Genomic DNA, 16,369 nt, shown 5'->3' with positions numbered 1-16,369 from the left:
TCGGAGGCCACTGCAACTACTTCAGCTATCACTCCTAGTGAGGGCGATACCCACGGGCAGATGGCGTGACACCTGATACACACATTTAACAGCATCCTGGAGACTGCTCTCTGGAGGAGAGGCTGAACACTGGGGCCTGCAGGTGGAGACCCGGACAGTGTGGGCAGACGATGTGACCAAAGTGGGCAGCTGTGGCTCTGTAGCTTCAAAAGACAGTTGACTGTGGTGTGTGTGTGTGTGTGTGTGTGTGTGTGTGTGTGTGTGTAGAGGAAACTGGGAAAAAGAAAACATACCTATTTAGCTGTCAACACCTGTCATTTAGTCTCTATCTGCCAGGACCTCTGCACCTTCTCCCACCCCTTCTGCTAGCTTTTCTCTTTCTCTCATCAACCTAAGTAACAAAGTTTCTCCAAAGGTTGCCAAGTTTATTTGGGAAGAGCAGAATGCCACGGTGGGAACTCATGTGCCATGGCAAATTACAGGCATATTCAAAGAGACGGAGGTGAAGGGAAGATTTAAAGGCGAACCAGACAGGGTGGCATAAGAAATTTAGAAGCAGCAATCCTTGGTCACAAGGACCAAGGTTGAAGAGACTTTATTGGACAGATGTCCTTGCAGAAATATTGTTCGAGCAAGGCTGCGGTTCTGGCGGAGTCTTTGGGAATAGCTCTCTTTACCAGCTTAATGCAGGAGCTCCTCCACGAGCTTCCCGCACTGTTTATCGATTCTTATTTGTTAGGCTTGACACAAGTGGCTCCATTTCAGTCTGACAGCTTCCACGCTCCCGACGCTGACACACTCTGTGCCCGTGTCTCGAATTCCTGTTTGTTATTTTTAGGCTCCTTCTTTACACTAGGTTTGCACCTGTCCATTCCCCACGCTGGTGTTCCAGGGAGGAGAGGTATGCAGATGCCTCCGTCTCCCTCCACCTCTCCACCAGTCCCTCTCCCCTCTAGCTTCCTGCCTGCCTATCCTCGCTTAGTGTGCATTATTGCCCCTACCAGGTGTCCCGGGTCATTATGTAGTCTCCCGTTAAAGATGTTTACATTGAGCCTTCGTTGACATCAATCCCTTTACTTGTACCTTAGGAGCATGCCAGAATATAGATTCTGAAGCTCATTTCAAATTCTGTTGCTTATTTTACCTAAAATAAAAACAAGTCAAAACCATGTTTCTCAAGTTCAAGTGATATTAAAAAAAAAATCCTCCAAAATTTCTAGGTTGCATAAACTTATTTTTAAGATTATTTATTAAATATACCTAGATATAAACTGAGATTAAAGACTTCATGCTTATGTAACCAAGGCCCAAATAAAAACTTTATAAATTAAATATAAATGAAAGTACAAAGCCAAAGCATGATATTAATACAGAAGGTGCTGTTTTTCTGACACCTAACAGGGCACTGACTGGTTGGCACAGGCCCTCCACCCCTGCCCACCACCCTGGGGAGAGGTCTCTGGCGTCCACTGCTTCTTCCCGCACCTCTCCCCTCACACCCCAAACCACCCCTGCTGGCCATGCCTCCTTCACCCACTCTCTGCCCCTGTTCTTTTTGGTTCATTTCAGAAAACTCATCAATGGCTACTTACTCCCAAAAAGGTTTAAAGTACAGAACTGACATAAGGACTGACTTTGCATAGCAGCTCTTGGTCAAACTATAGCCAGTCCGACAAGCCAGGATGTACGTTTACTAACTGTTCAGATGAGCATCAGAAGAACAAGCCCACAGTGCGCAACGACCCCAACAGACCTCCACCCTCAAGCATTCGTGGCCGCAGCTGGAGACACTTGGCTCTAGGACAGTCTCTCTCTTTAAGGATCCAGTCTCCACCTCTACAGTACCAGACGCGCCTGTGGCAACTAATTCATTGTGTTTTCCACCAAAATATTTGCCTCAGGATTTTCATTTATTTTTTTTAATAGGAAATGTTTTGCACTACCTCCATGAACATTTATGAGCCACTTTCCGTGGTGTTAGATACTATATAATCTCAAAGGCTAAAACAATGTTCCATTTATGGTAACTTTCATGACTATAAAATTACAAAATTAGAACTAACCCAGTATTTTGGGGTCATCCAGAGCCAATGGGATATATAGAGAGAGACATGCACAGGAAAAGATTTATTAGGATAATTAGCATCCATGATATGGAAGCCAAGAAGCGTCACTCTGTGTCTCACATGGAGCTGAAAATCAGAAAGGGTGTTGTAATTCAGTCTAAGTGTGAAGGCCTGAGAGCCAGGGGTGCAGGTGCAGGGCTCTGGCTGGTGAAAGTCCCAGAATCAGCACCTGAGAGCCAGGTGCTCTAAAGTTTGAGGCAGGGGAAGGTGGACCAGGACCACTCACCCTCCCTGTCTTCCTGCTGCTCAGGCCTTAATGCCCACGCTCCCCAGTGAGGGTCATCTTCTTTGTTCAGTCCACCAGTCCAAGTGCCAGTTAATATCTTCCAGAAACACCCTCAGAGACACACCAAGAAATAACGTTTTACCAGCCATCTGGGATCCTAGACTGTCCGACCAAGTGTACACGTGACATTAATAGTCACAGCAGCCACAGTCCTCTTTGAAGTAATGCGCACAGTGCTGTAAGCCTGTCTGAACACTCCTGTCCCCGCCAGGCACTCTCCCACTTCCCTGTTGGTTTAAATCCTACCTCCCAGAACAAGGTACAAGTCAGGCCACTCTTTCAAAGGACATCTCCATCCACGTGGAGACCTGTTGGTCATTCCTCAGCCTGTCCTCGCCCAAACACCTCAGTCCCTGCACGCCACCTTACATCGCAGTGAATGAAGTGAGCACCCAGGGAGTTCCCCTAGGGTCCAAGTCCTTGACAGAGCCTTCAGCAGATCACACAATGCACAAGTCTCCTCTCAGAGAAGCGGGGTTTTATGTCAATTTTGTTTCTGGAGTTCAAAGTATAGAGGTGACCTACTACTGAGGGATAATTCTATTAAAAAGACAGATGGAGCACATTCTCCTTGATATCAAGCATTTACAAATTTATGCATCTGTGAATGTGAGCATTTATGTGTGATAGATTTAGGTGGCTACTTCACTTTACAACTGAGGAAAGGACTTGGGGAAGGCCTGGAGAGGCAGGGCTGGACTGGCAGAGCTCGAGAGTGACAGGCAACAGGCGGCCACAGGGCTCTCCCCAAGTCCTTCCAGAAGGACCTTCCCAGACTCGAGTGCAGGATCCCACGGGTCTTGACGTGGCCTCTTGTGAGACCCAAGTGAGGTCACAGGCTCAGGGAATCCTGCCAAGCCAGCATGTCCAGCTTCTCAACTCAGTGAGCAGGACCCTGGCCCTCAGGGTGAGGAAACCCAGTAAGATCAATAAGTGAGAACCTGCAGTTACTCTGGCCCCACAAATCCCGATTCTGCATGAGGAACAAGTGACACATTGGGAATGTTTCAAGGACCAGAAATGGCATGATATCCCCAGGTCCCACACTGTGCAGGTCACATGGAGAGGAGAGAAGAGTCAGGCAGTGCCAGAGCCTCACGCAGCCTGTCCTGAAGAGTCAGAGCGACAGCCGGGCTGGAGCCACAGCTCCTTTGAAGATCCGCCTCTCTGTGGCTGGTTAGACAGGTGTTCTCAGGGACACACTTGCACCCTCCCAAACATCAGCCCCTGTTGTCGACTGTCATAACTGTGTGGAAGAACATTCTAGTGCACGGAATGCAAATGACGTTTTTGTGATTAATTCTTCTTCCCAACAGCTGGCTGTCCCAACTCCTTGATTAAAGAGCTCCACCACTTCAGGATTCTTGGAGAAGAGCAGGTGAGTTACCCTCTCCAAAGCTGCATCCTTGTGTCACAAAAGATAGACGCTAATGAGACAGTTTGGGCTCCCTCCAGGGAGGCCAAGTGTGTCTCCTGACCCAGGGCGCCCTGAACGGGGGAGGAAGCCAGGCTGGAGATGTGCGGGGGTGCTTCTCTCCTCTTCTATCCATCAGACCTGACAGGTTATTAATTGGTACATCTGCTATCTGCCAGAGCATTTCATCTCAAGACTTGAGCCTTGAGCAGGCTCTGCATAGTGGCAGATGAGCAAACAAATAAATGCGGAGATGAATTATGCCTAAGGAATCAATAGTCACAGACATTTCTGATGTGACATCTGGGTTCACGTGCAAGTTCCTTTCACCAGATCTCCGTCCTTTGTGTGCGTTAACAGTGTTTTACAGCAGCCCCTTCCTGTGTGGGTGTGTGCATGTGACCTACAGAGGATGGCGCCTTAAAGGACAGATTATTTCAGTGCTCTGTTGTGCTTAGTAAGGAACACCAGTTTTAAAATAGATGCATTAAGAAAATACTTTAGGGTGCTAAGTGGATGTGTATGTACACATGTGTATACTTTTTAACTACTTAAAAAAATTGATTATACATGGCCATAGTTACCACGTCTGCAGAGTCAACCAACCACAGATTGAAAATATTTGGGGAAAAATAAATAGCAATCAAAAATAAAATGAACTAGATGCAGGGGGCACACCTATAATCCCAGAGACTCAGGAGGCTGAGGCAGGAGGATTGCAAGTTCAAAGCCAGCCTCAACAATTTAGCAAGGCCCTGTCTTGAAATAAAACATAAATGGCTGGGAATGATCCTCAGTGGTTAAGCACCCCTGAGTTGAAACCCTGCCCTGGAGTCCTGGAATCAATCCTGCATGGGTACTAAGGGACAACTGTGCATCTCTTCATCCTTGTGTGGAATTAGGGGCTCTGCATTAGGGGTCAGGTGGTCAGTTTACTCTTGAATACTTACACCAAACGGTAGGACTTGTGTCTGTTGACCTATCTTACACTTTTGTCACCGAATTTTACTGGCAACGATTCCCTCCGCCTACGGTGACCAGACGGCGTGCAAGTGGGGTCATGGCGGCTCAGTTTTGTCCGTGAGTCTTCATTTGTTCGTGCTTTTGTCTGTGTGTGTTTGCTGAAGTATGGCTGCCTGTTTCCAACAAGAGCCTACAGCCAGGAAGGAGCTGCAAGGGTCAGAGGCTGGGACGACGTCCTCGGCCTTGGGCTGGCCAGCTGCTGTTTGCCTCCTTCATCTCCCACACTGTGAGCTCTGGGAAGAACAGGTGTAAACGGTCCTGCAAACACAAGCTCCATCAAGCTGGGGATGTGGTGCGGGATAGGGCATTGGGCCAGCGGTCTGATTCTGGGTACCGGGATAGAGGGGTGAAGAAGAGGTCTCCCCAGACTCCTGTTCTAGCGGGGAAGGCTCTGCTGTGTTCTACACTGCTCAGCACCGCCGTGGAGAAGGAAGGAACGAGAGAGCTGAGATGTGGGGGAGCAGGGGACATTCCCTGAGGTAGTCAGGGGAAGGGTCACCACTCAGGTGGTAGGGACAAATGACCGGAAGGGCCAAGGGAAACATCATGGCACCAGCTGGGAAAGGAGATTTCCAGAGAGAGGAGAGCGCGGTGCAGATTGCCTGGAGGGACCACGTGCCTGGCCTCTTCAAACAGTCCCGGCCCAGGGTGACGGGCTGGGGACGCTAAGCAAGAGGACGAGCTGTAGAAGGGGGGGTTGGAGTGGAAAGAGGCTAGCTGCACACAGGGCTGGGGCAGGCGGAACCAAACCCAGGCAACCGCCGCGAACTTGCAGCCAGGAGGCCAGCGCCTCAGGGAGGAGAGGCAGCCATGCTCCATGCTCATCCGGTGGAAGCAGCCTGAGAAGGAGGCCTGGAATTTGCAAGTGGAGGTCTCTGGTGGCCCAGACCACTGGGCATCGTGGGCTTTCCGTTGGCAGGCTGGCGAGGGCTAATCCTCCCTGGAATGGGCTCACGTGCCGGGGAGAAGAGGAACAGGAGGCAGCAAATGCAGACAACTATTTTTTTTTTCTTTTTTAAGAATTTAGCTGTAAAGGAATGAGGGAGCTGTGGGTGGGATGTGGGATCAAGGAAATTTACTTTTTTCTTTTTAAATACTGGGAATCAAAGCCTGGGCCTCCCACATGCTAGGTGAGCGCTCTACCACTGAGCTACACTCACAGCCGCCAAACTGACTTCTTAATGAGACAGTCATAGCACGTTATGTACTGAAGGGTGATGTGGTAGAGGAACAGAGAGACTGCAGACGCAAAAGAGAAGCAATGTCTCCTCCAGGCCACAGGCCTGGCCTCAGAGGAGAGGGCAGGCCTCGTCCCTGGCAGCAGCAGGAAGGCAGCGTGTGCCACAGGAGGCGCAGCATGGGAGCTGGGGTGGATCCTCCACAGACCTGGGCTGGGCTTCTCTTTTCTCTGTGAAACAGTGAGCTAGGCCATCAGCTGAGAGTGAGGACAGGGAAAGGGTTTACAGAGGAGGAAGGGCAGTCAAGGTGCATTGGGGAGGATGGTTCTGAATAAATGTGGGAAATGGATGGATCGGGAGGAAGATCAACAGCCTGATGTTTTTCTGTCACATTCAACCGCGATGGGTGCAGATTTAACCAGCATTGGGGTTCTGCCATCCAAGTAGAGCAAAGTAAGAGTGCACAAAGGGGAGGGTGGACCCCAGGGAGTGATTATAATGATGGCCCATGAGATTTCAGCTGGGCAGACAGAGCCTTGAGAAAGAAGGGGGGGGGGAGCAATCAGTTACAGATCTCAGTGGGTTCAGGGAATGTTTGGAGTTTGGTATTAGAAGAGACTAGTTGAAAAAAATAGGTACTAGCCAGAAAATGTGAAACTTTAAATTAAGGGTGTGTAAGGAGGGCCATGGTCAGCAAAGACCAGGTCCAGGGATGTTGGACCTTAGCTAGGATAAAGGACATGATGACTGAAGTAGAGGTCATGAACTTGAGAAACCAGGGTGCTGGAGGAATCACCCATGCAGACACTGAGCTCACTCAGAACCCTCAGTGGAGCAAACATAGAGTTCTGGTGAGCCAAGAACTGAAGGTGTAGGGGACAGTGGGGGGTACCAGCAGCTGACTGCAAAAGGAGAGTTAGAGTGCAGCGTGGCCTGATGGCTTGAATCTGAAAGGTAGAGGTGTCTAGAAGGTGCAGAAGAAAGACATCCTACATGGTAAATGGCTGAGAAGTGCTTAGTGGCATAAAGACTACAACAGCAAGACTTCCCAGGACTGCAGGTGGAGCCGTGTCCTCAGGTGTCGGTCCGTTTCAGTTAGCAAAGAATGTAAGGACAACCAGGAGGAGGTCGACGGCAGTCACAGGGTGGTCACTGCTGGCTGCCCATGAGCTCCCCCAACATGGGACCAGGGGATCAGGGTGAGGACAAATGAAAAGTGGGGGCCGGGGAAGTGATGCACAGAGGCATATGTGGTTGTGGGGTCATCCTGGAGAGTTGGCACAAGTGTCAGGGACTCCATTGGTGGCTGATATAAAACAGGACATGGCAGGATATTTATATCCTGATGATGCATTGCAAGACCCAGAAGCCTCCAGGCAGATGGCCGTGTGAGGCTCTGGAGAGGAAGCAGAAGGCTCCAGCACCCCTCTCCTGCTGTGGGCGTGGGCAGTCACTGGCGAAACCCAGGCCCTCACTGAGCGCTAGAGGCAGCTATATTACATTTTTATATTAATGTAAGTTGTAAAAAAAATGTCCTTGACAATTCATTTTTGTCTCAATAAGTGGCTTTTCCTTTTGCATAAAAAGAAGAGCACTGTTCAACTATCTCTCAGAATTATTGTAAATAAATAGGGCTGCAAGGTAAGCTGTGAATATTGTGCTCCACTAAAATATTTCTGATTTTAAATACTGTTTGCCCCCCACCAATAAATTGAAGTACTAACAACAAAATAGATATCAAAGTTAGTGTCATGTTCATGTAGAAAATGGATTTCTAAAAACCACACAGATACTGGTTAATCACTGAATTCATTGCTGGATGGTAGAGGCAAACGGCAGCTACCTGATTTCTTTATATGTGATTATTTTCCATTTTTATTTATCTTGATTTTGATCAAGACTGATTTGATTTTTTGACATTGGATTAAAGATAAATCATTAAATATTATAAACTCTTAACTTATAAAATAAAATTTAAAATCTATGGAATTTAAAATGATACATTTATTTTAGCTTCTTATCCCTGTCTCTGAGAAGATTCTTTGTGTTGACAATTCACATTCATAACGCAAATTCACCTCTTTCTCCAAACTATATGGCAAAGTTATGAACACATCACAGATAAGTCAAGCCACCCCAAAGTTCTGGGTGAGCCTAAGAACACACGTGATCCGGGGAAGGCCATGAGGTTTGGTGCGCTTTCAGAGGGGCCACCCTTCAGACTGACCTCCCTGATCGTTTTAAGGAGATGATCTTCATTCATCCAACAAATGTGCTGAATACCTGTTTGTACTGTTGTTGGTCTAAATAGTAAACAGGAAATCACAAAGACTAATCATGATAGAGCTAATAGTGGCTGAGATGTCCCCTGCTTTGGAAAAGGAGTCAAGAAACCCTGAGGCCAAAGATCCAGGAGATACCAACTACTGAGCAATCTCAGGTAACAGGAGGAGAGAAGAGAACAAAGAACAAAGCACATGTCAAAGAGGAGCTTGGTCTATGCCACTGAACACGACCAGTGTGCTTAGAAAACATGGCACAGAGGCCATGGTCAGCACCTGGGGTTTTATTCTAAGTTCAATGGGTGGTCCTTGGAGGTTTAAGCAGGATACTGATGTTACAGAAATTACCTTTTAAAGACCACCAGTCTCCCTGCAACGTGGAGATGATGTGCACTAAAAGGCTGGAAGGGGGGACAGCCAGAAGTGACCACTCAGGGTAAAATTAAAGGATTCGGTCACTGATTGGCAGTGGGTCAGGGAAACGCAATGGTTCCACGAACGCAGGCACCTTCTCCACTGAGTGTCACCCTGCATTAAAGAGGGCTTCACACGTACAGGATGGTTGGTAAATATTTGCTGCATAAACAAGAATATCATTCATGGCTCCTGTCCTGAGCCAACCGTGAAGTAGCTTGTGCAGATGAAAACAGGAGAGAGATGGGATGTGAGCGATTTGGCAAGAAAAGAGAGGAATCATGCCACTGGAGAAGGGCGATAAATCATGAGGTCGCTGCACGTGCCCATTTTAAGTCTGATCAGCAGTTGAGAAAGTGTGTCTGGTGATGGAGAAGCTACTGTCATCTGCATTCAGGGCCAGGGATCTGCCCAAGGAAGGTGGAGGCAGGGTTTCCAAGTGCGGTTTGTGCCAGTGACAGATGCAGAGGACCTTGGAGATCTTCCCAGGTCCTGTTTATGTGGTGGATCATGGAGTCTGTGCAGACCAGGAAGGAAGGTAAACTTGAAGACAGCGGTCGCCAGGGAGAAAGGCTGGATCAGTTGCTTAGAAGAAGTCAAAGCGTTCAGCAGTGTCCACCGCCGGCCAGAGTTCTGGAGAGAGAGAGACGGTAATTAGAATGAGAATGTTCAGAACTGGGGTTTCGGAGGTAATGCGGTTTCTCAGGATGATAAGGCCTGAGGAGGAGCCATAGAGTGGAAAAGGCGAAGGTCGTAGGAGATGAGAAGGTTAGACTGGACCAGCAGGAGGAGAGGTGGAGGCGCCCAGGCCCCAGAATGGCCATGGAAACAGGAGCCCAGGTGGAGACTGAGCTGGGAGCTGCTCTCCCAAGAGCGAGGGGCTGGGTCGAGACCCTGGGGCTGCAGGGAGGAGAGGGAGGTGAGCAGCCAGGCAGCACAGGCTCCAGAGAGGGGGACTGAGGGCTTAGGAGACAGGAGACAAGCTCCACCTCTGGCCTCCAAATATGTGTAGGCGAAACTGAAGGCAGCGCTTGTCTCAGATGCTGCAAGGGAGATAGTTTCTTTTAACTCAGGGAGGAGTAGAAATTGGTCGGTTCTGGGGAGGTACAGCCCCACAGGGGACGGAACGTTGGGGTGAGAAGAGTGCGGGGAGGCTGGGTGTGAGGGAACAGGGCTGTGAGGAGGGGGTGTGTTCCCTTGATCTTGGCAGGGAGGCAGGGACACAATCTGGCCACCTGGCTCTTCTCCTCTCAGGTGTGACTCTTAGCATCAGGAGCCTTCACCCCAAAGGTTTTAGTCCACTTTTGTGTTGCTGTGACCAAGATATCAGAGAAGAACAACTTAGAGGAGGAAAATTTTATCCGGGGCTCACAGTTTCAGGGGTCTCAGCCCATGCCTGGCTGACTCCGTTGCTCTGGGCCCAGGGTGGGGCAGCACAGCCTGGTACAAAGGTCCAGGGGAAGACAGGTGTCAGCTCATGGTGGGGTCAGGAAGCACAGAGAGAGGGAAGGGCGGAAGGGGCCGCAGAGAAGATGCAGCCTTCCGGGGAACACCTCCAGGGACCCCCTACTCCAGCCACATCCCACCTGCCCACAGTTACCTCCCAGACCCTTCAAACTAGCTAGGACTTATTAGGTCATAGCTCCCACAGCCCGATGGCTTCACCTTTGAATATTCCTGCATTAACATAAGCGTTTTGGAGGGACACCTCACAGCCAAACCATAATAGGTTTCCTCAGCATTATAGGCTTATGCACGTCAAAGTTCCAGATGGTTATAAATGTGATGTTACCTAATCCAATCCCAAAAAACAATTCTACAAGCTATTTGGGTCACCCAAATTCTAATCAGCTCATTAAGTGTTCAGAGGAACTAGCAGTTCATTGCCCCTCCCATAATCTCACACCAAAGATGGGAGGTTGCTGTTCCCCTCCACGGGCCTCAGAATCACCTAGAAACCTGCAGCCCTGTGTCAGGACTGGGTGAAGAGTTTCACCCACAACAGAAGGGAGGGGCGTGAAAGTGCCGAGGTTGGGGAAAGTCCCAGGGAGACAGAGGAGGGGCAGGTGGTGAGGACCCACTACTCTCAAGAAGTCAGATGCAGGCTCCATTTCACTAGAGGGCGAGGTTCTTGGACCCACGGACCCCGGGACTACCGTGAAGGACTAATGGCTGCGCTCTCACGGCTCTGCTGGCTGCCACAGCCCCTGAGGACAGAGAGCATTAAGCTCTGGCTCCCGCTCTCCCCGAGTCCCCTGGGCTAGCTGGGTACAAGCCCTCAGCCTCGCCTTGCAGAACAGCTGTGCCCCAGCAGCGACAGGGACACAGAGGCCAGTTGGTTTGCACCTCCTTCCAGAAGATTCCACAAGCACTGGAAGTCGGGCTACTTTCTGGCATCACGTCTTCTGCAAAGTGCTTCCTAAATTGCAACCCAGGGTGCGTCTGCAGCTCCAATTATTTTTTAGGTGCCGTTTGATCTGTTTCCATCGTGCATTTGATTTCTCCCTCAAATGATTGTTTTTCCCAGGCAGTGAGAAAAGTCCAGCCCTTTCTGCAGCCAACTCACTTCATCAGCAGCCGACAGATGTCCAGGGATGAAAAGAACATTATTAGCCATGGAACAGAAAATAAAAACGGTGGTGCGACAGGAGCCGTCGCCGAGACGGCCACTAACTCTCTCGGGCAAACAACCTGCAAATAAAGAAAAATGAGATGACGATTATTGACAATTTGAGGAGTCATTGTTTTAGAAAAAAGAAATTCTAGTACACACAATGGCTAGGACATTGTCCGTATAGGAAGCAGAAATATTTTCAACCCAACCTAGCTCCTCTGTAGACTTGTTCAGATTTTTTCAACCCAAAGAGGAAGGTCTGTAATAATCTGGTTTTCATTAGTTTCTAATTTGTGGCCAAAGAAAAGCAAATGAATTTTTTTGCTGTGTGTGTGTGTGTGTGTGTGAGAGAGAGAGAGAAAGAGAGAAAGAGAGGGAGAGAGAGAGAGAGAGAGAGAGAGGATTAAAAAGGGGGGGGGTGGAGGTCGGGGGCATTGTGGGGGGCCTCTGGAGCCGGCTGAGCTCCGACTGGGTCTTGGTCCCTACGATGGCCCTCAGCAACAGATCCTGCTTCTGTGCAACCCCGCAGTCTCATCCTCTGCCTGGGGGTGGGAAGCACTCACGAGTGGGCGCAGCCTTGCCACAGCTGTGGGCTCAGCACAGTCCCTCGGGGGCAGAGGCTCTGCTCAGGGCTTCTGTGCTCCCTGGAGATTGAGGGAGAGGCCCAGGGAACCCAGGTGCTTTGGGCTCAGGATTAAGGGAAGCCAGAATTCCAGGGGGGGGGGGGGGACAAGGGAGGCCAAGCGCTGTCCCTGAGTGCCCCCAAGAGGATGCTCTGGAGAACACCAGGCAGTACAAACCCCCTCTCCCTGGCTCCAAGGACTCAGAGGGGGCCAGCAGCCGTGGCTCATTTTGAGAGAACATTTGCCAGCTTTCCCAGATTTTAGTTTTACTTAATTTCCCTATACTTCAATTTCTTTTTTTTTTTTTTTGCCGTTTTAGATTTTAGATTCCTTCCTGCTTCTTTTTCCTATGAAAGCATACAAATGACACAGCCCAGGGAAGCCAGGTGACCCCTCCTACAGGAGAGGGTGTGTGAGGCACAGTTCCTCCCTGCCCAGCAGGACCCACAGGTGACCACCCGTGTTCCTGTGTTGGGCTTGATCTGCAGCCAGTGGCCAGCAGGAGAGGGGAAGCTGCCTGGCCCCGGTGGGGCTTGAACTAGTGACCCCTGCTTCATTATAGAATGATATTCTCCCCAGCCAAGTCTTCTAACTACCTTCAGGCCAACAAAAAACAGCACCTCGTTCATTATATTCTCCCATGACTCATTATTTAGATTCCTAAAACATGAATTTATGGAAGAATCTATGAATTCTGTACTTTAAAATGAATGTTTCCTATTCTTAAGAGAATCTATGAACATGCACACATAAAGATGGAATAATTTACTCCTGAAATAAATAAAATATAAAGCATGCAATGAGTCAAGATTTTACCTAGGTAGAGCATAGTAACCATGTATTTTCCACTCTAATCTGATGAAATATAAGAGGAAGATTTTTATAATTATTCCAAGTGCAGAGTAGTATCTTTTGTATCTTTTGATGTTTATTTTCAAAAATGTTTGCAAATGTTATATAGACAATTCTAAATAATTTTAGTTATCTATAGATTATCCACTTTATGAAAGCAAACCTAAAAATGTACAAACTAGGTTTGATCAAAGTTTAAATAATAGTTTGATAGGTTAATATTATCCTACATATGCATCCATGCACACACATTCTCCCCCCCCTCTCTCTCTCTCTCACACACACACACACACACACACACACACACAGTATTCCAAAGAAAAATGATGCTTAAGTGATTTTGGCTAATTATCTGCTTTAAGCTCACTTGAGAACGGATTCTACATAGACGGTATTCTTCCAAGTTGGTTCTGTTTGTAAAATGCTATCTAATACTGATAAGTGAAAAGGCCCTGGAAATAGAAGTAATAGCAAAAGAACAATGTTTGTTCCTTTCTACCAGTCGGAGCCCATCTATCAGTCCCTTTACCACGGCTGCATGATGTACACTGAGATAAATACAGATGTTCCCTTCTGCTTGGTGCTAATTTGTCACTTCTTCAAGAAGTGCTCAGTGGCATGCTTGCAGTGAACTGCGTTTTTGTTGCAGTGTGTGGTTAAAAGGAGTCTATGGAAATATGGGTCAAAGCTTGGAAGGAAACTAAAGGAGGATTTTTGCTAATGCCATGTGATTACTTGTCTAAATCATTTCTACAGATTCTAGCACAATATTTATTCTAGGTCAAAAGTTTTTGTTTTTAATTTCACAATATTTAAAAATGTTATTCTTTCAGAAGGCACCTTTCAGACATTGTGTGTGCTTTTGAATCATCAGAAATCACCAGATGCACATGTTAACATATTTGTCTCCCCTTGGAAAAAGAATCGCATGCTCAAATGCTCTTTTATCACAAACAAAATAAATGCAATAGTCCTTACTAACAAATTATTTAACTAATGGATATTAGTTCTACAAATTCCACTAGCATTTCAACCATTATGAATGAAGTCAGCAAGATGTACGAAGTCTCATTGGACTTTGTCCATTCCTTAACTTCTTCCTAGATAGTAGTAAAGCCAAGTAAATCAAACAGATAAATGATTAGTTGTCAGTTATGGGAGCAACTTATTTTATTTATTTTATATCTTTTAGTTGTAGATGGGCACAATACCCTTATCTATCTATCTATCTATCTATCTATTTGTTTATTTATTTTTATGTGGTGCTGAGGATCAAACCCAGTACCTCACACATGCTAGGCCAGAGCTCTACCACTGAGACCCAGCCCCAGCCCAGGAGAAATTTATTTAAAATATTTATGTAGGTAAAAACATTCTGAATCCCTCTATTATTAATTCCCATTGCCATTATTTTGTTAGAATTCCTTAACTAATTAAAACTTAATGGCATTTATTCATCCATTCTACAGTTATTGTATACCAGCTATTGACAAGATAGTATGCCAAGTTCAGGGCATGTTAATAGGTAAAGGGATGTGAGGTGCGTGCAGAGAATCTTTAAAAGGCTAAAAAGGACTGGAGCATTTCAGGACCCAAAGAGTCAAACAATTTGATCAGCCAAAGAAACCTCTCAGGACAACATCCCACACCAAGAAGAAATTTTCTTAGAATAGTTAATAGTAAAAAAGAAAATAGAAATTCCAATTAAAAGTGGGAAACCATGGGGCTGGGGCTGGGGCTCAGTGGTGGAGCGCTCGCCTACCACGTGTGAGGCACTGGGTTCCATCCTCAGCACCACATAAAAATAAATAAATAAAATAAAGGTATTGTGTTCATCTATGACTAAAAAATTTTTTTTAAAAAGTGAGGACCAGAGTTGGGAAGCTGCAGAAAGTGAGCCCATGTAATTTTGAACACCGCCCCTAATCACCAGAATAGGGAAAGTCGCCCTAGAAGCTTCTCCGAGTCCTACCTCTTTGTGAAGTTTCAGGAAAATTAATTTCAGCTACAACTGAGAAAGATTTCATGGACAACTGAGCAGCCCTAACAGAAAAGAAGTGAAGTGAAATCCCATAAAAAGTTCTTAAAAGGATACAGAGAATGGAGAACAGGATATGAAAGAAGAGCCACAAGACGGAGGAAAAGTAAAACAACTGTTCAGAGCTGCTTCAAAGTGAGCTATTGTTATGAGTGGAAATAAGTACAAAAGATCGTCTTAACAGAAACAAAAGGGAAAAGGACGAACTTCTGAAAAACAAGTACGAATTAGAAGATTTGAGAGAGTTAATGGATTTAGAAATCAGACAAAGAAGATCCAATGAAGAAACTCATCAAAGCAAGAGAACAGAGAAAACGCTAAAAATCAACTTCAACACAACCGTCCTCATAGTAGGCTTGTGGACTGACTCAAAGGTGACGGATTCCAAGACATATCCCTCTTTTCTCTTTATTGGTTCTTTTTCATTAAATATAACATTAGGATTCATTTTTACCTAATTATAAAAGCATGGCATGTAATTTGCTCTGATTCTGCTTCCCCTTCCCCTCCCCTTCTCCTACCTGTTCCCTTCCCTCTACTCCACTCATCTTTCTGCTACTTACTTACAGTGGTGTGGGGGTTGTTTATTGTGGTTGGTTGGTTGGTTGGCTGGTTGGCTGGTTGGCTGGTTTTTAGTTAATGGCTTGTGGATATACTTGACGGTGAGATTCCCTATGGTATATTCATGTATGCACATAGGAAAGTTAGGTCAGATTAATTCCACTCTTCTTCCCTTACCCAGTCTCTCCTACCTCTCCCTCAGTCCCTTCATCTACTCTTCGAATCTTCGTCTATTTTGATGGAATACCCTCAATTCCACCCTACTCCCGTTTTGGACTAGCTTCCACATATCAGAGAAAACATTAAACTTTTGATTTGGGGGATCTGGCTTATTTCACTTAGCATGATAGTATCCAGTTCCATCTATATATTAGCAAGCGTCCTTATTTAATTTTTTTTTATAAGTAAGTAATACTCCATTGGGTACATATACCACATTTTCTTTATCCATTCTTTTGTTGAAGGGCACCTAGATTGGTTCCTAGGTTAGCTATTGTGAATTTTGCTGCTATAAACATTGATCCCTACAGTACGATGATTTTAGATCTTTTGGATATATAAGAAGGAGTGAGGTAGCTGTGTCACATGGTGGTTCTATCCCTACTGTTTCTGCTTTCCAGAGTGGTTGCACAGATTTGCAGTCCAACCAACAATGTATGAGTGTCCCTTTTTCTCCGCATCCTCTCCAATACTTATTATTTGTATTCATGGTAACTGCCAATCTGACCAGGATGAGATGAAATCTCAGTGTAGTTTTGATTTGGATTTTTTTGATAGAGATGTTGAGCTTTTTTAATATATTTGTTGGCCATTTGTATTTCTTATTTTAAGGAGTGTCTGATTAGTTCTTTTCCCCATATGTTAATGGATTATTTGAGTTTGGGTGTTTTTTGAGTAGTTTTTATGTAGTCTGAATATTAATGTCCTATGGGAAGAGCAGATGGCAGACACCTCTCCC

General features: G+C 46.5%; 1 protein-coding gene across 3 annotated transcripts in view; it reads left to right on the top strand.

Moving 5' to 3' along the window:
* PRKN (parkin RBR E3 ubiquitin protein ligase) overlaps positions 1-16,369 on the top strand; it is a 1,414,869-nt gene that overhangs the window by 1,104,452 nt on the left and 294,048 nt on the right. For all 3 annotated transcript variants that reach the window (XM_081293730.1, XM_081293731.1, XM_081293729.1), the window contains one exon: positions 3,729-3,790. In XM_081293730.1, the coding sequence (XP_081149856.1) occupies positions 3,729-3,790 (62 nt within the window). The remainder of the gene's footprint in view (positions 1-3,728; positions 3,791-16,369) is intronic.

Source organism: Spermophilus citellus, assembly GCF_964194105.1.
Source record: "Spermophilus citellus genome assembly, chromosome: 5".
Taxonomy (NCBI): domain Eukaryota; kingdom Metazoa; phylum Chordata; class Mammalia; order Rodentia; family Sciuridae; genus Spermophilus; species Spermophilus citellus.
The sequence above is the reverse complement of the archived record's forward strand: the minus strand, read 5'-3'. Positions and strand labels throughout refer to the sequence as shown.